Source organism: Sciurus carolinensis, chromosome 2 (genome assembly GCF_902686445.1).
Source record: "Sciurus carolinensis chromosome 2, mSciCar1.2, whole genome shotgun sequence".
Lineage (NCBI taxonomy): Eukaryota > Metazoa > Chordata > Mammalia > Rodentia > Sciuridae > Sciurus > Sciurus carolinensis.
Genome location: NC_062214.1, coordinates 124,184,208 through 124,208,841, shown reverse-complemented (window position 1 = coordinate 124,208,841; position 24,634 = coordinate 124,184,208). Strand labels below are relative to the sequence as shown.

Sequence of the window (24,634 nt, the reverse complement as noted above, 5' to 3'; positions counted from 1 at the left end):
CACAAACAAAGGGTAGAGAAATACTGAGATCACATACCAGAACCCTGCCACATAACATGTAGTTCAAGATTAGAAGTAAAATAACTAATTTCATAGAGTCTCTGTCTTTCTGCACTATTCTAAGTCACAGACAATATACATATAGATTCACTAGTCACAAAAACCCTATGAGGCAGTACTAATATTCCCATTTTATAGATGAGAAAACAAAAAAGAAGAAAGTTAAAGTGACCTGCATAATGCCACCAGCAAATTTGAAAATGTCAAAGTCAGGGACTGGGGTTGCAGTTCAGTGGTACAGTGCTTGCCTAGCACGTGTGAGGCACTAGGTTCAATCCTCAGCACCATATACAGATAAATAAAGTATTGTGTCCATCTACAACTAAAAAACAATTTGTAAAAAAGAAATAGAAAGTGACAAACTCAGATCCAAACTCTTAAGTCATAGCAGACATACACAGGAAATACAGCTTCTCACTGCTTTGGCCCCTGAATCTTGCTGCAGCCTTATTGGTCCCATAGTCACTGTGTCTCTCACAGCACACAGGTAAGAGGCAGAGTCTTTCATCTGGAGCTCCCTCAGGAGGAGGTAACCATACCCATCAGACCGACTAAGGAATGTAGAAAAATGGCCTCTCCTCTCCACACCATCCAGAACACTGTAAGAGAGGAACAGGGGTGCTCTGCCGTCACGTTGCTGGTACCAGGACAGCCCGTTGAACCCAGATGTCCGGTACGTGCAGTTGACCTGGATGAAGGCTCCTTCCACAGCCGTCAGCTCAGTGGGCTGCTCAACACTTTGTCCTGCAGCACCTGTGAGGGGACCCAAGACTGTTACCTGGACATCCAGCACTCTTGGAAGCCACATGGTTATCAAAATGGTGCTTCCCTGTGGACACAGGAAAGCTGCCACTGACAGGGGATCGCTTGGACAGAAACAGAATAAAAGAAGCAGCAGCAGCAGAGTTATTATTGGATATTCCATAATAATAGGAATATCATCATAAGTCTACCAGGAAAGACTGCTACAAAAGTCAGAAGTTGCATTCATTTAGCTGGAAGAAAATTACTTTGAAACTGCCAGCTGTGTTGGCTATTAAGTTGAGACTTACCTCCCACCATCAGGGAAGCGTAGAGCAGGAAAAATCCCCACATCTGCTGCAGGACAACACCAGCCTGGCACATCACCCTGGCTCCTGAGCCTCGAGCCTCTGCAGAAGACAAACCCTCCCTGTGAGCGGGGGAGGGAAGCTCCACCTGGTGAAGCCCAGAGGGACACAGGGGAGGAGCTGCTTGCTTGAGGGGTGACTTCAAGCTTCCTCCACAGGAGCAACTGTGGGGTCCTTGCAGGAACCTCCTCCCATGAACATTTCCAACTGACCAACCTTTGGGTTTTAATCCAAGTGATTCTGGTGAAGATTGACTATCAGAATTGCATGTAACGAACAGAGAAGACAAATGTGATCATAAACAAAGGCAGAAGGAGTCAATTTCCCCATAATAAGTGTTTCTTTTCCCAAAACAAGAGAAAATAAAAACAGAGGTGCAATAGCAGTGGGTCATGAACATATTGTGTGTGTTTGTGGTGGTGTTCTTGTTGTGGTAATTGTTGTTTGTGACAGTAGCTAAGAGTTGGAAAGGTTTTCAACTATCTAAATTTATCTCCAAATATAAGATCAGATAATAATTAAAGGGGAAAAAATATATATAAGCACATATACATATTTTGTATGAATATAGAAGAAGAAATGGAGAAATAAACTATTAATATTAGTTCCTTTGGAGGGTTGGAATTAAGAGAATAGTGAAAATATTAACCTTTTGTTACACATCTCTGTTTTGTTTGACTTGAAATGTTTTCATGCACTGAAGTGAGAACATGAAAGAAAGAAAAGGAAGAGAAAAGATGAGGAAGGTGGAAAAAAGACTGGAGGGAAGAGAGGGAGGAAGAAACCTATATTTCAAATTATTTTCCAAATATTACAAATTGAAGTTATCTCTCTTTGACATATAGTTTCCCCAAATTAATGGATACTAACATATGGTATCTTGACTAAAGTAATCTGTATCTCTAAATGAGTCCTCTAGATTTATTTCTATTTACTCTGTCTTGGAGAATGTAGTTTTAATAAAGATGTTACTGCCATCTTGTGGCCAGATGCAACCTTACACACATACATACACATTCTCTCTCTCTCTCTCTCTCTCTCTCTCTCTCTAACATTTTTATTCCTTAGTAATGAATTAGAAACTTGAGAGGGCTGGGTTATAACTCAGTGAGAGAGCACTTGCCTAGCATAGTGGGAGACCACAGGTTCAATCCCCACTAACAAAAAACAAAACAAACCAAAAAAAAAAAAAAAAAAAAAAAAAAAAAGAAAGAAAGAAAGAAACTTACAGCTGGAAGTCATGGTACACACTGTAATCTCTGTGACTCCAGAGACTGGTACAGGAGCATCTCAAGTGTGAGTCCAGCAACTTAGTGAGACCCTGTCTCAAAGTAAAAAACAAAGAGAGCTAGGTATGTAACTCAGTGGTAGAGTACCCCAGGGTTCAATTCCTAGTATCCCCCAAAAAAGTTTTAAAAGGAACCTTAGAAATCATTCAGTCTTTCTTCCAGTTCCATCATTTGACAGTGAAGGTTCCAGAAGCTTTTATCACTCTCCAGGCTCCAATTCTTCACTTCTAGCCAAATTCCCAGTATTCCTTAGGTAAAATTAATTTTTATAAAATAATTGTCTCTCCAAAGCTACTTGCTCTGGCATATACTATCTGGACCAGAGCATGCACTTGAGAATCAATTTGATATCAAATGTACTCCAGGTAACTTCAAATGTGAAGTCACAGTTGTTGTTACTGTTTTATTTTTTTAATTTTTTTTTTATTTTTACAGACTGCATTTTGATTATTGTACACAAATGGGGTACAACTTTTCATTTCTATGGTTGTGCACAATGTAGAGTCACACCATTCATGTAATCATACATATACATAGGCTAATGCTGTCTGTCTCGTTCTACTATCTTTCCTTCCTCCACCCCCTCCTGCCCCATTTTCCTCTACACCATCCAAAGTTCCTTCATTCTTCTCTTCCCCATCCCCCACCACTCCCCCCTCATCATGTATCCTCATCCACTTATCAGAGAAAACATTCAGCCTTTGGTTTATGGACTTGGCCTATTTTACTTAGCATGATATTTTCCAATTTCATCCATTTACCAGCAAATGCCGTAATTTTATTCTTTATGACTGAGTAACATTCCATTGTATATATGTGCCACATTTTCTTTATCCATTCATCTATTGAAGGGCATCTAGGTTGGTTCCAAAGTTTGGCTATTGTGATTTGAGCTGCTATAAATATTGATGTGGCTGCATCACTATAGTATGCTGATTTTAAGTCCTTTGGGTATAAATGGAGAAGTGGGATAGCTGGGTCAAATAGTGGGTCCATTCCAAGTTTTCTAAGGAATCTCCACACTGCTTTCCAGAGTGGCAGCACCAATTTGCAACTCCAACACCAATGTATGAGTGTGCCTTTTTCCCCACATCCACACCAACATTTATTATTGCTTATGTTCTTGATAATCGCCATTCTAATTGGAGTTAGATGAAATCTTAGGGTGGTTTTAATTTGCATTTCTCTACTTACTAGGGATGCTGAGCACTTTTTCATATATTTGTTGATCACCTGTATATCTTCTTCTGTGAAGTGTCTGCTCAGTTCCTTAATCCATTTATTGACTGGGTTCTTTGTATTTTGGGTGTAAAGTTTTTTAAGTTCTTTATAAACTTTTGAGATTAGTGCTCTGTCTGAAGTGTGTGTGGTAAAGATTTTCTCCCACTCTGTCGGCTCTCTTTTCACATTATTGATTGTTTTCTTTGCTGAGAAAAAAGTTTTTTAGTTTGAATCTATCCCATTTATTGATTCTTGCTTTTATTTCTTGCACTACAAGGGTCTTGTTAAGGAAGTCTGGTCCTAAACCAACATGATGGAGATTCTGGCCTACTGTTTCTTCTATTTGATGAAGGGCCTCAGGTCTAATTCCTAGATCCTTGATTCATTTTGAGTTGAGTTTTGTACAGGATGAGAGATAGGGGTTTAGTTTCATTTTACTGCATATGAATTTCTTTCACCACTTTTATTCAACACCATCCTTGAAATACTAGCCAGAGCAATTAGACAGACCAAAGAAATTAAAGGGATACAATAGGAAAAGAAGAACTCAAGCTGTCACTATTTGTTGATGACATGATTCTATATTTACAGGTTTCAAAAAACTCCACCAGAAAACTTCTAGACCTAATAAATGAATTCAGAAAAATAGCAGGATATAAAATCAACACACACAAATCTAAAGCATTTTTGTTCATAAACAATGAAACATCTGAAAGGGAAATGAGGAAAACAAATCCATTCACAATAGTCTCAAAAAAAAAAAAAAAATACTTGGGAGTCAATCTAACCAAAGAAGTGAAAGATTTCTACAATGAAAACTACAGAACATTAAAGAAAGAAATTGAAGAAGACCTTAGAAGATGGAAAGCTCTCCCATATTCTTGGATAAGCAAAATTAATATTATCAAAATGGCCATACTTCCAAAGGCACTATACAGATTTAATGCAATTCCAATCAAAATCCCAATGACAAAATCCCCATGATTGCTTTCTCATAGAAATAGAGAAAGCAATCATGGAATTCATCTGGAAGAATAAAAACCCAGAATAACCAAAGAAATCCTAGGCAGGAAGATTGATGCAGGAGGTATCACAATACCAGACCTTAAACTATACTACAGAGCAATAGTAACAAAAACGGCATGGTATTGGCATCAAAATAGACAGATAGACCAATGATACAGAATAGAAGACACAGAGACATACCCACATAAGTACAGTCACCTCATACTAGACAAAGGTGCCAAAAACTTACAATGGTGAAAAGACAGCCTCTTCAACAAATGGTGTTGTTGCTGTTTTATATCCTCAGCATTTAGTATGTGTGGCTGTTTCCTCTATTAATTCATTCAAAAGTATATATTGAGCCAAACTTGGGAGACTGGGGCAGGAACATTAAAAGTTCAAGGCCAGTCCAGGAAATTTAGCAAGACCCTCAGCAACTTAGCAAGACTATGTCAAAATAACAAAAAGTGTCTACGAAGAACCTATGATGAGGGCTTGAGGAGAGTGCTTGCCTCGCATGAACAAGGCCCTGTGGTCAATACCCAGGATCACAAAAAAAAAAAAGAACCTACTATGGCCAGACTTGTGGCGCACACCTATAATCCTGGTGGCTTGGTAGGCTCCGCAGGAGTGGTGTAGTTCAAAGTCAACCTCGACAACTTAGCAAGATCTAAGCAACTCATTGAGATCCTGTCTCTAAATAAAATTTTAAAAAGGGCTAGGGATGTGGCTCAGTGATTGAGTGCCCCTGAGTTTAATTCCCAGTACCAAAAAAAGAAAAAGAAAAGAAAAGAACCTACTATGTGCAAGACCCCGCAACAGTAATGCTTCAGATTCCACAGGGAGGAAAAGCCCCTCCTTTCATAGAGCTACATTGTAGGAAAGGGAGGCAAACAATAACCCAACAAGTAAATATAGTAGGTCAGATGCTGTTAAGTGCTACTAAGAATAAAATAGAGAAGGACAATCAAGAGAGACCTCACTCATTAGGCAACATATGTATAGAAACCTGAAGAAGATGGCAGAGGAATCTCCACGAACGTGTTGGGAGGGAGGATGAATAGAGAGCTCATAAAACCTTTAAGAAAGTCAAGGTCTTTCAAAACTATATTGATGAGATTATACCCCAAATCCCCTTTTCAGGGATCAACTAGAAATGTTGCCTGCTCTCTCTCACAACAAAATAATGAGGATTGGGGGGGGGGGGAAGTCTCATCAGGGAAATACTTTGGAGTGGGATTCCCCTTAGGGTTAAAATTTTTCTTCAAATCTCTTGGCAGTGTCTTTTTCTTAATCAGAGCTATAAAGGCAGCAGGTGATGAAAACAGATGCAAAATATGACTCAAAAATGGAGACATTACACTGGTCAAAGCATCATGAAAGGCAGGTACTCTGAGATTCTGAATACTCGGTTTGCCAGAAGGACTCCTAAAAAAATGCTAAAGGCTTTCCAAAACAGCTGAGTCAGCTCAACTGACCTCCCCAGAACATCTCTTCCTCTGCTGGACTGTTTTAGTCCGGGACTGCCAACCTCCTCCACAGTTCTGCAACTCTGTGCATGTAAGTCTGAAAGGGTGGAAAGCAGTGTGGAAACATGCTGCAATCAAGATAAGGAACTTAAAGATTCTGCTATGTTGTCCAAGTGTTCATTTAATTGGTCTCTTTTCTCCATGTTCTCCCTCAATTCTTTCCAAAAGGAATTAAGTTCCTTCTTCACCAACAGGGAATTTCTTTTGTGTGGAAAAAATAACTCAAAAAAAATCTTAACAGGGCTGGGGAGATAGCTCAGTTGGTAGAGTGCTTGCCTTGCAAGCACAAGGCCCTGAGTTCGATCCCTAGTACCACAAAAAAAAAGAAAGAAAAAAAAAATCTTAACAGTATTTTTTTCTTTTTTCTTTTTATTAGGGCAGCAATAAAGGGCAGAGTTGGTCAACGATAAAATCACAGAGGACATTGAGAAGATTCTTTGTTAATTGTGCAAACACAAAAGCCAGATTCACAACCTTCCTTTTCTCCAATGAAGAGGGCACTGAGTAACTTTCCTAAGGCAAATTCATTTTTGTTTAACCTTTAGTAAAGGACAATAATCTATTCTATGGATTAGATAAAATCTATCTAAGCCATCCCAACATTCTTTGGTACTGTGATTGACCCAGGGTTGCTTTACCACTGAGCTACATCCCTAGCACTTTTTTTTTTTTTTTTTTTTTTTTTTTTTTTTGAGGCTGGGTCTCACTCAGGTTGTCCTTGAACTTGAAATCCTCCTGCCTCAGCCTCCAGAGTCACTGGAATTACAGGTGTGGGCCACCTTACCCAGCTAAGCCACCCCAAATTCTATGCATATCCTCTATTCTGCCCTAGCTCTACCAGGATGTCTAACTGTGAGTGAATGGTGACAACAGGAAAATCTTTCCAGAAACAGATTTGGATTGAATCTTGTCCCAAGGATAAATAGGAGTCCTTTCATCCCAATATGTCCAACACACCACTAAACCAATCTTTGTTCCTCATATTTACAATTTCATAACTATTTCCTAGTAGCTGTGGAAATCCAAAGTTTCAATTGCTGGGTAAAGTCTTGCCCTTCTCTCAGCCGCTCTAAATGGAAATGTACTTCAGGAGAAGCATTCACATCAAATGAGTTTGATCTGGGGCAGGGGCACACAGAAAACAGCATCTTGTGAGCCCATAATGCCAAAGAGATCCCTGGAAGGTGTCCTGGTCCCTCTCTGCCCTTCCCTTCGCAATCCCATCCCCACACCCTCTCCCTAGGGTTTCCAGGGTAATTATTTTTTTTTGAATGCACTATTTAGCCAGGTGCAGTGTTGCACACCTGTAATTCCAGTGACTCTAGAGACTGAGGCAGAAGGATTGCAAGTTCAAAGTCAGCCTTAACAATTTAGTAAGACCCTAAGCAACTTAGTGAGACCCTCTGTCAAAATAAAAAGGGCTGGGGATGTGACTCAGTGGTTAAGCAATTCTGAGTTCAATCTCCAATACAAAAAAAAAAAAAATTATTCTCTAATGTCAGTGGACTCTTATCTTCAGATGCTTTTCATATTGAATTTTTGCCTTTTGTTATTATTATGTGCTTCAGTTATTTGGAGTTATTTGGATTCTGACCATTTTGCAAATGATTTTAGCAACATTATATACAGTGTAACTTGGGAAATATAAAAATATTTTGGTTATCTAATTATCCAGGGTACAGACACTAAAATTGTTTTCAATTCTTGAAGTTTCAACAGAAAAAAAAAAAATAGAGGCAGATCTCAAACAAAAGACAATGACCTGGAAAGCTACAGAATGAGGGAGAAAGAACAGGACACTCATGTGGCTCTTTTGTTTCTTCCAAGTTGAGCCCATACTGTCTTCCTCTCTCATCCAGAGTGCAATCCAACTGCAAATAAATTATGAAGTTCTCCATCTAGAAATCTAGATTCTTCTCCTATGCAACCCCTGAACACCACAAGCCAAGTTAAAACCATCATTCTTAGCCAGACATTCTATAATCCCAACAACTCAGGAAGCTGAGGCAGGAGGATCACAAGTTCAAGTGAGACAAGGCTCAGCAACTTAGTAACACCCCATTTTGAAATATAAAGGGCAATCCCCAGTACTAAAAATAAAAATCATTCTATGCCAAGTCAACCTGGCAAAGTAGATTGTCCTTAAACCCACCAACTCAAACCGCCTCAATTTCCTGGGTGCTACCAGGCAGAACTCCCAAAACTTAGAGCAGTAAAAAGAACTTTTTTCCAACAGGGGACCTGGGATAATGAAACCAGTCTTATGCACAATAATGGGAAAAATCAGACTGACAGAACAGATAAACTAGGGAGAAACTTTTCGCTAAACATAAATACATGTTATAATACTGAAGCAAATACGAATAACTGCTCCAGTGGTATGGTTCTGTCTAATTTGATACACATTAATTGTTTTTTCATCAATTTTTCATAAATATATCATTTGCCTAAGTAGAAGTACACTGGCATTACATGTTTGTAATTATTGGATTACAATTAATATTTTATGCATAATTTTAAAATTGATTATTTCTTTTTTAGATTCTAGACAAAAAAATAAGGACTAGTCTTCCCACCCATTTTCAAATAAATCAAAGCATCCTCCTGAAACAAAAGCAGTAAATATCTAGTATTTCTTCTTTTTTTTTTTTTTTTTTCTGTTAGGGCATGTTTAACATTTCCTATGGGCCTTGAAGAGCCAGGTATATTTAGCATCATTATTATTATTAGCTCTTAAATTTTAACATATGAGTTAAGCTATTTTAGAGAATAATCAGGATAAAATTCATTTGGATGAATTCTGATGACATATTCTTGAGTACATTAATAGTCAAGCTATTTATAATTAATCTGTTACAATTTTAATTTTTTTCTGAAAATACCCATTTAATTATAAACATACTTTATAGTTAAATGACAGGTGGATGTATATCAAACCCTAGTGTGCAGAGAAAATCTTTAACAAACAACCTATTCAACAGAACGAATGAATAAACACATTTTTTCCCTCTAGTTTTCTTGTCATCTGGTTCAGATACTTGAAAATCTTTAAAGTTCTTTAGACAGTTGCTGTATGATACACTGAAATATATATACATGTTACACACAAACATACTAAAGATCAAGACATGTATTAATCAATGCTTTCATAAAAAACAATGAAATCTCCTCTTCAATCTCATATTTTTGAAAATCCAATCTCAAACCAATGAACCACATAAGTCACTTAATGATAGTCTAAAACAATCAAAAACCTGATTGGCCCTTGGAGTTTGTTACATTAAAACTAGACCCACTTTCCATAAAATACAAGATGGTGCCTTTCCCTGGAATTCCCAGCCAGGTGGAAAAGAGGGTTAAACAAATAAGATCAGCCGAAAACACTATCAGATCAGGAGGATTTGGCAACAGCCACTCAATCAACAATTCAGTCATTCAGAAAATACTTATTCATCACATTTACTGTGCTGGTGGTAGATGAATAAGAAACTGAACAATATAATGTGATACATGCTCTGTATAAGCATGGTCCTTGGCAATTAGGAAAGATTTCTCTTTTTTTTTCAGTCTTTAATTTTTTATTGTGACAAAAATATACATAACATAAAATTTACATTTTAACCATTTTTAATTGTAATAGTGGCATTTACACTGAACAACCATCATCACTATCCATTTCCAGAGCATTTCCCTCCTCATTTCCTTTTCTACATATTCTGTAGATATTTTCGTTATGTTTACCATGGGAATTGCATTTATCACCCTAAACTTTTAACCATCTATTTTAAATTGATGCCATCTTAACTACAATCACATATAAAAATTCTTATTTTTTACAGCTCTCCCCACACTACTTTATGACACCAATGTCACAAATTAGGTATTGTGTGCCCATTGACATATTAACATGTCTTTTAAATCCTATACAACATGAAAAACAGAATTACAAACAAAAATTATACTGTTTTTTAATATTTTCCCATGTATTTATCTTTACCAAAAACCTTCACATATTCATATGGCTTCAAGTTACTGTCTAAAATCTTTTCATTTCAACTTGAAGAACTCCCTTTACCATTTCTTTTTCTTTTTTTAATTAAAATATTTTTTATTTTTCCTTTACCATTTCTTGTAAGACAAACTTAGTGATAATAAAGTACTTAAGCTTTCATTTATCTGGGAATGTTTTAATATCCTCCTCATTTTTGAAGGTTTTTCTTTAAGGTGAGGATCTCCAAACTGAATCCCAATAGGTGAAGGGAACAGAAAAGGTAAGCATGCACAGGTTCCAAGTGAGCGCATACTTCTCTGACAGCCCTGGGAGTCCCATGCATCCCCAATACTAAGAAGGAATTGCAAGGGGTGTAATAGGGTCCAAACAAGGGCCACATAATGATATCTGTGCATGCTCTGGAGTTGAAATATGACTTTAGCTGAGGAAGATAGAAGCACTGCAGTGATGGCAAGGGAGTAGGAAAGTAGATGTCATAATCGTAGGGTGTGTGCTCCATACTACTGTGCACCTACGTTAGCCTCTCTTCACTGAAATCCCTGTTGATTAGAATTTCTGTCCTCTCATATTATTTACCTGTTCTTCTCTTTCTTGATCTGCCAAATCTTGCTTCTCAGACTCTCCTAATGGACATGAGCTTCCACCTTTCTAGGAAATGAACCAACCTCTGCAAGTTTTCTTCTATAACATAAACCTAAAAAACTGATAATGACAACACCTTTTCTTCTCAAAAATTTGTTACATAAGTTAATTCCTCTTATAATTCCTGGGCATTATTTATCTGATAAAGGTATCTTCTATAACATTTCCCATGTCTGACTTCACCATTCATCTTAGCAGACTGCAGAAAGACATGAGGAGGAACAAAAACACATCACTGGACACCTCGGTGACAAATTTCATTCTCCTGGGCTTGTCTCATCCCCCAAATCTAAGGACCCTCCTCTTCCTGGTCTTCTCCATCATTTACATCCTGACTCAGCTGGGGAACCTGCTCATTCTGCTCACAGTGTGGGCTGACTCGAAGCTCCATGCCCGGCCCATGTACATTCTTCTGGGAGCGCTCTCATTCCTGGACATGTGGCTCTCCTCCGTCATAGTTCCAAGACTTATTTTAAACTTCACTCCTGCAAGCAAAGCTATCCCATTTGCTGGCTGTGTGGCTCAGCTTTATTTCTTTCACTTCCTGGGCAGCACTCAGTGCTTCCTCTACACCTTGATGGCCTATGATAGATACCTGGCAATATGCCAGCCCCTGCGCTACCCTCTGCTCATGAACGGCAGGCTATGCACCATCCTTGTGTCTGGAACTTGGGTGGCTGGCTCCATCCATGGGTCTATACAGGCCACCTTGACCTTCCACCTGCCCTACTGTGGGCCCAACCAGATAGATTACTTTATCTGTGACATCCCGGCAGTGTTGAGACTGGCCTGTGCTGACACCACTGTCAATGAGCTTGTGACCTTTGTGGACATTGGGGTAGTGGCCGCCAGTTGCTTCATGCTAATTCTGCTCTCCTATGCCAACATAGTCCATGCCATCCTCAAGATCCGCACTGCTGATGGGAGGCGCCGGGCCTTCTCCACCTGTGGCTCCCACCTAACCGTGGTCACAGTCTACTACGTCCCCTGTATTTTCATCTACCTTCGGGCTGGCTCCAAGAGTCCCCTGGATGGGGCAGTGGCTGTGTTTTACACCGTCGTCACTCCATTACTGAACCCCCTCATCTACACCCTGAGGAACCAGGAAGTGAAGTCTGCTCTGAAGAGGATAACAGCAGGTCGAGGGACTGTGAATGAAAATAAGTAGCTACGGGCTCAGGAGCCATCCACACCACCATCACTACCACTGTTTTCAGCTGCTGCTGCGTGTGACCAATGCTTAATGAACTGTTAATGACTTAAATTGAATTTACTTCTAATTGAAAGAAACTTAGGAACTCTTTGGATCTGTAATCTTTTCATTACATGAAATTGTCTCAAATTGTTTTATATTATTTATTTAGGAATAAACTCATACATTACTTCTATCACATCTGACTACCTTGTGAAATGAGAAAATGCCTTATTAAAGGCTGAACACAGTAGAAAAATGTGTCAGTGTCTTAGAAGGCATATATACCAGAATATTTGGAAGGAAAAAAAATAGTGTAATGCCACCCAGTTCTCTTTTTTTATTCTTTTTGCTCTTCATCTTAGAGCTCTATAGATTCTGTGTTTCTTTGCTTACCCACAACATGAATATTCCCAAGCACTTGAACTTGAAATTCTGGATCATTTATGTTTCCTTCCTGTCTCTCCCATGAGCTAACATACCAAATTCTGTCTCTTCAGCCTTTGAAATGTCTTTCTTGATTCCTTAACTCATCTTTTGTCTTGTTTTTTAATTGTTTTTAGTTGTTGATGGACTTTTATTTAATTGATTGACTGGTATGTGGTACTAAGGATCGAACCCAGTGCCTCACACATGCCGGGCAAGCACTCTGTCACTGAACCACAACCCCAGCCCAGTCTTTGGTCTTTTTCCTCTTCATTTACACCACAGTAAAAACCACCCTTCTGACACAGAGAATCTGTAGGACTCTCCAGTGAATGTAGATTAAAGCCAGACTCTAACCTGGAATTCAAAGTTCAATATAATCTGGATCCTACATGCCTTTTCCTCTAAGACATCTCTAGCTACCCTCACTGATTTATCATCACTCTTTGAGTCTGCCCTAAGCTTGCTTGCTTGCTACTCTTTTGCTTCCTCTACTTTGAATATACTCTTTCCTCTCCTGATTGACCAAGTGAAGGTTTATACTTCCTGTGGGTCCATATCAAACACATCCTCATTAGTTTTCCCAGGAAAGACTTAGCTCCTCTTCCCTTGCGTTGCCATAGCTCTTTATTATAGACCTTGTCCCAGCCTCTCAGGCATCACAATCAAGAATTCATCTCTTTCTACCCCCAGTAGATCGTAAGTCCTTTCAGGGCAGATGGCATTCATTGTGTTTATGTGTTTCCTCTCCTCTAAAAACCAGGAGCAGATATAGAAATCAGTGTCTATTGCTGAATTGAAACAGCACTGCGAAAGTCTCCTAAAATGCATTATAAACAAAATAAAGACATTTTTTTCCAGGTATTCCTGTTACCTGTCCTGTTCACACCACAAAATCAGAATAACATTCAAAAGAAACTGGAAGATGCAAGTACATGGCAGTCTAAGAACAAACATGGACAGTCAGTTACTTGGTGAATAATAAAAACAGGGTTAATTATTTCTTTTTTAATTTGCTCTTGTATTTTTCACTTCTTTATATGTGTGGTGTCATGCTGGCCCATTTTAATCATGAAATGAAAACAAAAGGGCTGGGGATGTAGCTTAGGGGTAGACACATGGTTAGCATGTGCAAGGCCCTGGGTACCATGTCCAGCACAAACAAAAAAAGAAGAAAGAGAGAGGGGGAGGGAGGGAGGGAGAGAAGGAGGGAGGATGGGAGGGAGGAAGGAAGGAACAAGCAAAAGTATGGACAGACTCAAAATTAATAAAATTCAAAAATATATCAATATAAGAATCATATTATCTTGTAAAAAAAGTTAATAATATCAGGAATAATACATAGTTTTGCAGAAGATAAGCAAAGAAATACAGGATCCACAATAATTTACTACGGTGGAAACAGCACTGAAAATGACCAAATGAACATTTGAAAAATTATCATTTTAAATGGAATCTCGAAGACATTGACAGGTCAGACCTTTCATGAGTCTCTTAGACCAGTGTACCATATTATTGCTAGAAGAGATAAGATCTTGAGATGATATGTAAGTTAATCCACAAAATGTAACTCCTCTTAGGGTTATACACGTGAATGCCAAGTTCATCATTAAAAAGGAACTGATCTGAGGGATACCAAGTGATGTTGTGTAACAGAGCTGTTAGTAAGAATTCATCTAGCTTCCGCATGAAGCAAGGTACAAGTCAAACTATGAAACCAAATCAAACTCTAAAACAACGTAAACAAACACCAGGTGCCCCTGTGCTGTATCTGTCCTAAAACCTGGGGCCCTTCATTTCAACAGTATCCTTCCTGAGATCTACTTCTGCCTCCTCTTCCACAATCCCTTCCTTCTTCCTCCTTTATTCCATCCACTTTAGGATAATTTTGCTTCATCTAAAGGAGCTAATTAAGCCAATTAGTGGCTTAAATATGAAAGAATAGTGGTTCATTTAACTTCCCATGGTATTTGGCCATCAATTTAGGTGGTTGGTGAAAAAGAATTTTACTTCAGTAACTTCGAGTTTTAATGAGTTAACTCAACTACCTGATAAACTTTTCAGCTTATTTTCCCACTTTTTTTTTTTTTTGCTGTGCTGGGGATTATGAACCCAGGGCCCTGGCTTGTGAGGCAAGCACTCTGCCAAGTGAGCTATATCCCCAGTCCTTATTTTCCCACTTAAAGAAAGGACAGAGTACTTTTCTTCAGTACTGGGAATTGAACTCAGGGCCTCACATATGCTAGGCCAGTGCTCTACCACTGAACCACATCCCCTGCCCTGTGAACAGAACCTTGATTCTGCCATCGACTAACTGTGTGTCCTTCCTTGGTCAAATCTGTCTTTCCTGAATCCTGGTCACTTTATACATAAAATAGACAAAGTAAAATTTACTTAACAAGGTTTTTAAAAGCATTGAATGAAATAGCTGCTATGAAGTTCTTAAAATATTTAATAAATGATTGCTAAAATCATCATCCTCACTATCATTGTCAAGAATTTAAAGGCGGGTCGCTCTTAAGAGATGAACAAGAGATTATAACAAAGTGTGGATACAGGGAATATTTTGGGGTGAAAAGGTCACCATTCCCTGCAGAGAAGGGAGTAAAATACTGGAGGATGAATGACTGTTCTGCCCACAGCCCAGTTGTGCTAAGGCAATGGGGTAAGTTGTTGAGAGACCAAAAAAGACAACCAGAGACTGCATGTGAGACATAGGTTTATTGAAAATTGCTGTGGAGAAGATCCAGTGGCAACAGGCTGGACAGAGAGCACCTCCATCCCTCCTGGTAGTTCACCCGTTGGTGGCTGGCTGGATGAGCACTTATCCTCTCCACAGCGCTCTGTTCCACACCAGTTGCCTCAGGGAGCAGGGTTTTATAATTTAGGTTTGCTTTGTCCCATATATGAGCAATATTCCAAGGAACTTAATGTCATATAAGAAAACAGTTTCTGTAGATAGCACTTGTTGCCCAATTTTCAGTGCATAAGACAGAAAGAAAAGAAATCAGTGACTTTCAAGATAATTCTACCTGGACATTGTGATCCAGACCTGCTTTCTTTGTTCTCTTGAGCTTGCTAGGGGATTGGGAATGGAAAGGGGTGTTTCAGAGTCCTCCTTTCAGTAAAAGTGGTGTTTTACTGTCCTCCTTTTTTTCCAAGAATAACACCATGATCAAGAAATTAGACACATGGAGAGTTCATTATCAACAGTAACAGAACCACAGAAAGCCTTTGCATGTTCACAGAGCACTAGGAGGACCTACTGATGCTGCTTCTGGCAGACAGCAACCCAGATCTAAGTAACTTCCAGTTACTGGAATTTTATAATCTCCCCAGACTGGCTTTAATTATCTGAGGATCTTCAACATGCAGTTAAGAGACTTCTCTTCTTGGGCTAGGGATATAGCTCAGTTGGTGGAGTGCTTGCCTTGCAAGCACAAGGCCCTGTGTCCAATCCCCAATACTGTAAAAAAAAAGAAAAAAAAAAGAAAACAGAAAAAGAGTCTTCTATTCTTTATTTTCATATTTATCTCTCAAAAGGAAAAAAACACTCATATTTAAGGTCTCTTTAATGTGTCTTTATTAAAATAGCTACTAACCTGAGAAGACCATCATGGCCTTGAGAAAGGATTTGTTCATTTGCAGATATTCTCCAAGGAGTATGAAGGCAAAGACTGTGAGAGGAAAAAAAGCCTTGATGTTTCCTAGTTGCCCTTTGATCTGACCATGAATTTCACATGCCTCAATTTAGGTTGGACCCAGTGTTTCTCTTTCTCTCTCTCTCTCTCTCTCTCTCTCTCTCTCTCTCTCTCTCTCTCTCAGTACTGGGAATTGAATCCACAGGTGCTTTACCTCTGAGAAGCATCCAAAGCCCTTGTTTTTGAATTTTATATTGAGATAGGTTCTTTCTAATTTGCTGATACTGGCCTCAAACTTGCAATCCTCCTGCCCCAGCCTCCAGAGTTGCCAGGACCATATGCACCACCACGCAGCTCATGTTTGTTTTCTAGAGAACAGCAGGTAAATGGTATGAGAGAAGCCCAGGATGAAAGAAAGGAATGCTGACAATAGTAACCACCTGTCCCTCATCTGCCTCAGCATCCCAGACAGAACTCAGTCACGGTTGAACCCTTGCACAATAAGCTCAGGTGACATTTCAGTTCTGGGGTTTACTTCTAATTTGTCTTTTAAGACCATAGTTTTCCAAATTTGTTGCATTTACAATCACTTAGGAGCTTTTTATTTAAATAGTAGTCCCCAGGTTCCACTACCAGGGTTCTAATCTAATTGATCTGGGTTGGACCTAGGTATAGGAAATTTTTTAATAAGATTCTTATATGAATTAGAAACAACTGCTCAAGAGGATCTCATAGGCCCCAGAAGAATCTCACTTTCCAAATTAAGTGCTGGTTATCAAGGAGAAAAGCACGGCTACTTTTCAAGTTAGTCCCACAGTCTTAGAAGGTCAGATTCCCAAGTCCCTTGAAATTCCCAAGGTAAATTAAATAGACTTTGAAGTGTAATACTTTTTCTTCCAGTACTGTCTACCAATAAGTCACAAAATGGGCACAGGCCTCCCTTGATCAGTACTGTTATCCAAACTATGTGTCTATCTAGGAAAGTAAGTTCTGGAATTCTTCCTAATCCCTTCTGAAGTTCATAGGACAATACAACAGCAGAGACTAGGTGACCCTTGATAATAGAATGACATACTTTATTATATGATACATCTGCTTCTTCAAGACCCCTCCTTCTTCACACTCACTGACAAAGTGATTTCACAGAAGTCAAGCCCATCTGAAGCAACAATTGGAGAATGACTAGGACAAAAATGGAAGATGAGTATAGAAACCCATGCCAAAAATTGGTCCAGGAGATCAGTAAGTCAGGGAAATGCTCATTATGATCAATTGATAGATAAAAATATAATGTATACAAAATCCAATAATGAATAGAGATTAGCATCCGGTAGTCACTATGAGGACATAGTCAAAATACACTGAAAAGTTTAGAAGATATGTCAAGCCAAATGTATAAGTTGATGGGCTACAGGCATGAGGACCAATGAGACCAAGGCATGAAGAAGTCAACTGAGATTCAGAAAGATGGTGTTTCAGTCTGCTTTTTCACTGCTGCAACTAAAAGAAATGACAAGTTTATTTGGCGGCTCACAGTTTCAGAGATCTCAGTCCACAGACAGCTGGCTTCATTCATCAGGACTCAAGGTGAGGCAGAACATCATGGTGGAAAAGTGTGGCAGAGGGAAGCAGTTCACCTGATGATCAGGAAGCAAAGAGATTCTCCACTTGTCTGATACAAAATTTATACCTTAAAGCCATGCCCCTAATGACACACCTCCTCCAGCCATACCCTTCCTGCCTCCAATTACCACTCAACTAATCCCCTCTGAGGGTTGGGGTTAAGTCTCTCATAGCCCAATCATTTCACCTCTGAAAGTTCTTGCATTGTCTCACATGTGAGCTTTTGGGGGACACCTAATATCTAAACCATAACAGATGGAAAACAGGAAAATTATGTGTTTTCACTTGCTAAAAAGCCACCCAGACTACTGCCTGACAGAACACTCGATCAGAGAACTCATTTTCTGTCTGGAATTGAAATTATTCTTTAGAAAATATATAGGTTTCTGAAAGACACTGTTGAAGTCCAGTTGGTGCCTCTGGATATCAGCTTTCTCCTGTTTTTTCCCTTGTTGCAGTGCCCAAAATACATCCTGGGGTTGTGTGTTCACCTGGTCCTTCACCTCTTCTCTCCTAACTCCAGTAATACAGGGCACACTTGTTATTTTCCCCCCAATTTCATATTATAAAATCTCTTAAGAACTTTTCTTAGAAAAGTTCCAAACTCCAACTCCCAAATTGTAATGCCCTTCTTTTTTTTCTGAGCCACATCCCCAGCCCTATTTTGTATTTTATTTAGAGACAGGGTCTCACTGAGTTGCTTAGCACCTCAACATTGCTGAGCCTAGCTTTGAATTTGCAAACCTCCTGTCTCAGCCTCCCAAGCCGCTGGGATTACAGGCACACTCCACCATGCCTGGCTGTAATGCCCTTCTTAATGAGGATCTTGGTCTCGAGGGTTCTTCCCACTGACCCTCCCTGTCCTGTAACTTGGAGTACACATGCAGATAACTCTTATGGTGCACCAGTGATGCTGACTTACCAAAAGCTAATCATAGATGGCCCATTCAAAATAGGATAATTTGAGTTTTCTTTGCATAGAGACTATTTACAAAGATGTGTGAGTGGAAGAACAACAATGAACATTTGAGTAACCTAAGCATTACAAACAACTCAACTATTTACCATTCCTAAGCCAGAAGGACAAGGTTCTACTGAGGTATTTATATAACAATGAAGAACACACCCCTCGGATGCAATATAGTTGTTAAGGTTTGGATATTAGGTGTGCCCCAAAAAGTTCATGTGTTAGGAATGTTCAGAACTGAAATGATTTAGATTATAAGAACTGTAATCTTATCAGTGGATTAATCTATTTGATGGATTAATAACTTAAATCAACTACTAGGTAGTAAGTGTAGGCAAATGGGACATGACTGGAGAAAGTAGGTCACTGGGGGTGTGCCCTTGGAATATATCTTGTCCCTGGTTTCTTTCTCTGCTTTCCAGCTGCAATGAGCTCAGCAGTTTTCCTCTGCCATACTCTTCCACCATGATGTTCTGCCATCACTTCGTCCAGAACAATGGCACTAGCTGACCATGAACTGAACCTCTGAAACCACATCCCCCAAATAAACTTTTCCTCCTCTAAATTGTTGTTGTCAGATATTTTGTTCACAGTGACAAAAAGCTGACTAATGCAGTAGTCTTTTTGATGAGAACATTTCCATCACTGTTATTCTAGTTATTTTCCTGGGGAACTAGAACTGCAGAGAGATTGTCACAGCGAGAACATGCCCCAAACATCTAAGTATCAGCATGACTGTTGAAACTCCACAGACACCAAAGAATAGAAAAATAAATGGACAATGGGTTGCTCTACCTTGCCCATGCTGAGGGACAGAGACAGGTCCAAAGATAAGGTCTCAGGGAGACATTCAAAAGCCAAACTCATCTCCAAGTACTCAAGGGACTAAGGCCAAAGATATTCAAAAAGCAGAGCTTAACTCAAACATTTTTTTTTTATTGTATACAAATGGGATACATGTTGTTTCTCTATTTGTACATAGAGTCAAGGCATACCATTTGTGTAATCATACGTTTACATAGGGCAATGATGTTTATTTTTTTTCCCCTTCCCCCCCACCCCTCCCACACCTCTTTTCCCTCTATACAGTCCTTCTTTCCTTCATTCTTACCACTCTCCTTATCCCTAACCCTAAACCTAACCCTAAACCTAATGCTAACCTCTCCCACCCCCCATTATATGTCATCATCCGCTTATCAGCGAGATCATTCGTCCTTTAGATTTTTGAGATTGGCTTATCTCACTTAGCATGATATTCTCCAATTTCGTCCATTTGCCTACAAATGCCATAATTTTATCATTCTTCATTGCGGAGTAATATTCCATTGTATATATATGCCACAGTTTCTTTATCCATTCATCAACTGAAGGGCATCTAGGTTGGTTCCACAATCTGGCTATGGTGAATTGAGCAGCAATGAACATTGATGTGGCTGTATCTCTGTAGTATGCTGATTTTAAGTCCTTTGGGTATAGACCAAGGAGTGGGATAGCTGGGTCAAATGGTGTTTCCATTCCAAGCTTTCTGAGGAATCTCCACACTGCTTTCCAGAGTGGCTGCACTAATTTGCAACCCCACCAGCAATGTATGAGTGTTCCTTTTTCCCCACATCCTCGCCAACACCTATTGTTGCTTGTATTCTTGATAATCGCCATTCTAATTGGGGTGAGATGAAATCTTAGGGTAGTTTTGATTTGCATTTCCCTTATTACTAGGGATGTTGAACATTTTTTCGTATATCTGTTGATTACTTGTACATCTTCTTCTGTGAAGTGTCTGTTCATTTCCTTAGCCCATTTGTTGATTGGATTATTTGTATTCTTCGTGTAGAGTTTTTTGAGTTCTTTATAGATTCTGGAAATTAGCGCTCTATCTGAGGTATGGTTGGCAAAGATATTCTCCCACTCTGTAGGCTCTCTCTTCACATTTCTGATAGTTTCCTTTGCTGAGAGAAAGCTTTTTAGTTTGAATCTATCCCAGTTGTTGACAAAGCAATAGTAACAAAAACGGCATGGTATTGGTACCAAAATAGACAGGTAGATCAATGGTACAGAATAGAGGACATGGACACCAACCCAAATAAATACAATTTTGTCATACTAGACAAAGGTTCCAAAAATATGCAATGGAGAAAAGATAGCCTCTTCAACAAATGGTGCTGGGAAAACTGGAAAACCATATGCAATAGAATGAAATTAAACCCCTATCTCTCACCCTACACAAAACTCAACTCAAAATGGATCAAGGACCTCGGAATCAGACCAGAGACCCTGCATCTTATAGAAGAAAAAGTAGGTCCAAATCTTCAACTTGTTGGCTTAGGATCAGACTTCCTTAACAGGACTCCCATAGCACAAGAAATTAACTCAAACATTTTAGAAGATACTTTGGGTCAAAAATACTCCAGTTTTTTTGCAATGGGTTTGCCGCCAGAACACAGGTGTCATGAAAACCACTGCTAAATCAAAGCCACGATGGGAAAGGAAAAGACTCATATCAACATCGTTGTCATCAGACACATAGATGCAGGCAAGCCTACCACTACTGGTCATCTGATCTACAAATATGGTGGAATCAACTAAAAAAACCATTGAAAATTTTGAGAAGAAAGCTGCTGAGATGGGAAAGAGCTCCTTCGAGTATGCCTGGGTCTTGGATAAACTGAAAGCTAAACGTGAACGGAGTATCACCATTTACATCTCCCTGTAAGACCTTGAGACCAGCAAGTATTATGTGACTATCTTTGATGCCCCAGGGCACAGACACTTTTTAAAAAACATAATTACAAACACAGTTCAGGCTGACTGTGCTGTCCTGATTGTTGCTGCTGGTGTTGGTGAATTTGAAGCAGGTATCTCCAAGAATGGGCAGACCCATGAGCACGCCCTTCTGGCTTACACGCTGGGTGTGAAACAACTAATTGTTGGTATTAACAAAATGGATTCCACTGAACTGCCCTACAGTTAGAAAAGATATGGGGAAATTGTTAAGGAAGTTAGCACCTACATTTAGAAAATCGGCTACAACCCTGACATAAGTAGCATTTTTGCCAATTTCCAGTTGGAATGGTGACAACATGTTGGAGCCACATGCTAATATGCCTTGGTTCAAGGGATGAAAAGTCACCCATAAAGATGGCAGTGCCAATAGAACCACACTGCTTGAAGTTTTAGACTGCATCCTGCCACCAACTGGTCCAACTGACAAGCCTTCGTGTCTGCTCCTCCAGGATGTCTACAAAATTGATTGTATTGGTACTGTCTCTGTGGGATGAGTGGAGACTGGTGTTCTCAAGCCTGGCATGGTGGTCACCTTTGCTCCAGTCAATGTTACAACTGAAGTAAAGTCCGTTGAAACACACCCTGAAGCTCTGAGTAAAGCTCTTCCTGGAGACAGTGTGAGCTTCAAAGTCAAGAATGTGTCTGTCAAAGATGTTCATCGTGGCAATGTTGCTGGTGACAGCAAAACGACCCAGCAATGGAAGAAGCTGGTTTCACTGCTCAGATGATTATCCTGAACCATCCAGGCCAAATCTGTGCTGGCTATGCCCCTGTACTGGACTGTCACACAGCTCACATTGCTTACAAGTTTGCTGAGCTAAAAGAAAAGATTGATTGCCATTCTGGTAAGAAGCTGGAAGATGGTTCTAAATTCTTGAAATCTGGTGATGCTGCCATTGTTGATATGGTTCCAGAAAAGCCCATGTGTGTTGAGAGCCTCTCTGACTATCCTCTTCTGAGTCATTTCGCTGTTCGTGATGTAAGGCAGACAGTGCTGTGGGTGTCATCAAAGCACCCACGAGAAGGCTGCTGGAGCTGGCAAGGTCACCAAGTCTGCCCAGAAAGCTCAGAAGGCTAAATGAATATTACCCCTAACACCTGCCACCCCAGTCTTAATCAGTGGTGGAAGAATGGTCTCAGAACTGTTTGTCTCAATTGGTCATTTAAGTTTAATAGTAAAAGACTGGTTAATGATATCGATGCATGGTCAAACCTTCAGAAGGAAAGGAGAACGTTTTGTGGACCATTTGTTTTTTCTGTGTGTGGCAGTTTTGTTATTAGTTTTTAAAATCAGTACTTTTTAATGGAAACAACTTGGCCAAAATTCTGTCACAGAATTTTGAGATCCATTAAAACAAAAGTTTAATGAAAAACTATATATATACTCCAAATGCCTTCCAATTAAGAGAAACTTTTAATCTGTGAGACATTTTCTGAACACTCTATGGAACCTGGATTCAAACTTAGAAATATCTGACTACCAAACCCCAATGCAGCTACTGCTCTTTGAATATGACAGTTGAGCTTAGTTCCCAGTTTGACCAGCAGTAACTTTCAAAACCTTGGCTTTTGCCTATTGGCAATAGTTCTTACATCTATCACCAAATCTTGTTTCAAGTGGAAGTAGAAGAAGTTGCTGGATGGGATAGAGGAGAGAAATTCTACTAACAAAGTCTCAAAGAGTGATGACCTTTATTTTGTAAACCCCCATGGTAGAAAAACATGTGGTTTAGAAACTGAAGGTTTTAAGGGAAAATAGATAAGGAAACAAGGTCAGAATAAACCTATTGATGTCCTTATTAATACCCAGTACAAAAAAAAAGGGTCCTTATGTATACTTTTCATTGTGACTAAATTAAATACAAAGATGGCATACAGAGGAATGAGAACATCAATAAATTACCTGTCTTTAAATTTAAGAAGTTTGATATTGTATAATTTATTTGCATTTACCATTTACTCTTTGCTAGAATATTTTTAGATTCTATTCCCCTCAAAGTTTCAGTGAAGTGCTCAAATTTTTTTATTAATTTTCCTTACAATACCATGTTAATGGTCATTTATATCAGTGTTAGATTCTCCATTCAAATGATTGGTATTTTTCTGAATTTTTGTGGAGTCTCACAATGAATCACATACATTTAAATAATTCAAAAGACTGAAGCTGGACATGGTGGTGCACACCTGTAATACCAGCAACTTGGGAGGTTGAGGCAGGAGGATCTCAAGTTCAAAGCCAGTCTCAACTACTTATCAAGGCCCTAAGCAACTTAGCAAGACCCTGTTGCAAATAAAATGAATAAAATAAAAAATAAAACAGTCTGGGGATGTTGCTTAGGGGTGAAGCATCCTGGGCTCAATCCCCAGTACCAAAAAAAAAAAAAAAATCTTTGGATAACTTGGCTTATAGTCTTATAATCCTCCAATGTTATATATTCCTTACTAGCTTGTAACCAATTTATATTATAAAATTTATAACGAGCACCTGACATTAGCAACAGCATTGCTTACATGTATCTCAGTTCTCTTTCTCTTAAAAACAATGAAGTCAGTTCTGAGGGTCAAGTATTTTCAAAGGTACATTTGCTAAAAAGTCTACTCATTCTCTATTTTCACTAGAACATGAGCAATATGAGTACAGAGATAGTTTATTCACAGATGCACCCTAGCAACTGAAAGATTGCCTAGCACATCTTTGATGCTCAATAAAAAAATTTGTTCAGTCAAATACATCCATTTCACTTTCTTTGCTAGTTCCTACCACTTAGACAATCCTATTAATCCCAAAAAGAGTAATTCAAGATTAGCTAATAGAAGAAATTAACTCCCAAAGCTAAGGAAAAAAACTATATAAAGTAAAAATACATAGTAAGATGTAGAGAAAGAGAAATGTATATATAAACAAGTAATTCTGCTCTTCCTTTTATGGACAGAACATTTAGGTAATGTCAGGAAAGTTTCAAAGACCTTGGAATGACATATACAAATTGTCATTCAGAAAAAGAAAATTTTCAAACTGAATGTTATATTTTACTACCTTCCATGCCCATAATGCAGTGCTTTCTCAGGAATTCCCTTCTGGCCTCCTTCCTCCCCACCAAATGCCCCTCATTCATGACTCACTCTCCTGTTCCACA

General features: G+C 39.0%; 1 protein-coding gene, 1 pseudogene and 1 gene segment (V, D, J or C); 2 read left to right on the top strand and 1 right to left on the bottom strand.

The window, feature by feature from the left end:
- Positions 1 to 442: 442 nt before the first annotated feature.
- LOC124976507 (T cell receptor alpha variable 1-1-like) lies at positions 443 to 1,236 on the bottom strand. The segment is given in 2 exon segments: positions 443 to 813; positions 1,113 to 1,236. Coding segments are annotated over 2 exon segments (444 nt in total).
- Positions 1,237 to 11,078: 9,842 nt separating this feature from the next.
- On the top strand, positions 11,079 to 12,035 carry LOC124977652 (olfactory receptor 10G2). Its single transcript, XM_047541353.1, has one exon. It carries the CDS (start codon positions 11,079 to 11,081, stop codon positions 12,033 to 12,035), a length of 957 nt encoding a protein of 318 aa, XP_047397309.1.
- A 9,156-nt stretch (positions 12,036 to 21,191) lies between these two features.
- LOC124976790 (elongation factor 1-alpha 1-like) lies at positions 21,192 to 22,692 on the top strand (annotated as a pseudogene).
- Positions 22,693 to 24,634: the final 1,942 nt, after the last annotated feature.

Coding starts and splice junctions, on each gene's coding strand:
- LOC124977652 (XM_047541353.1), top strand. CDS start 11,079: ATGAGGAGGAACAAAAACACATCACTGGACACCTCGGTGACAAATTTC.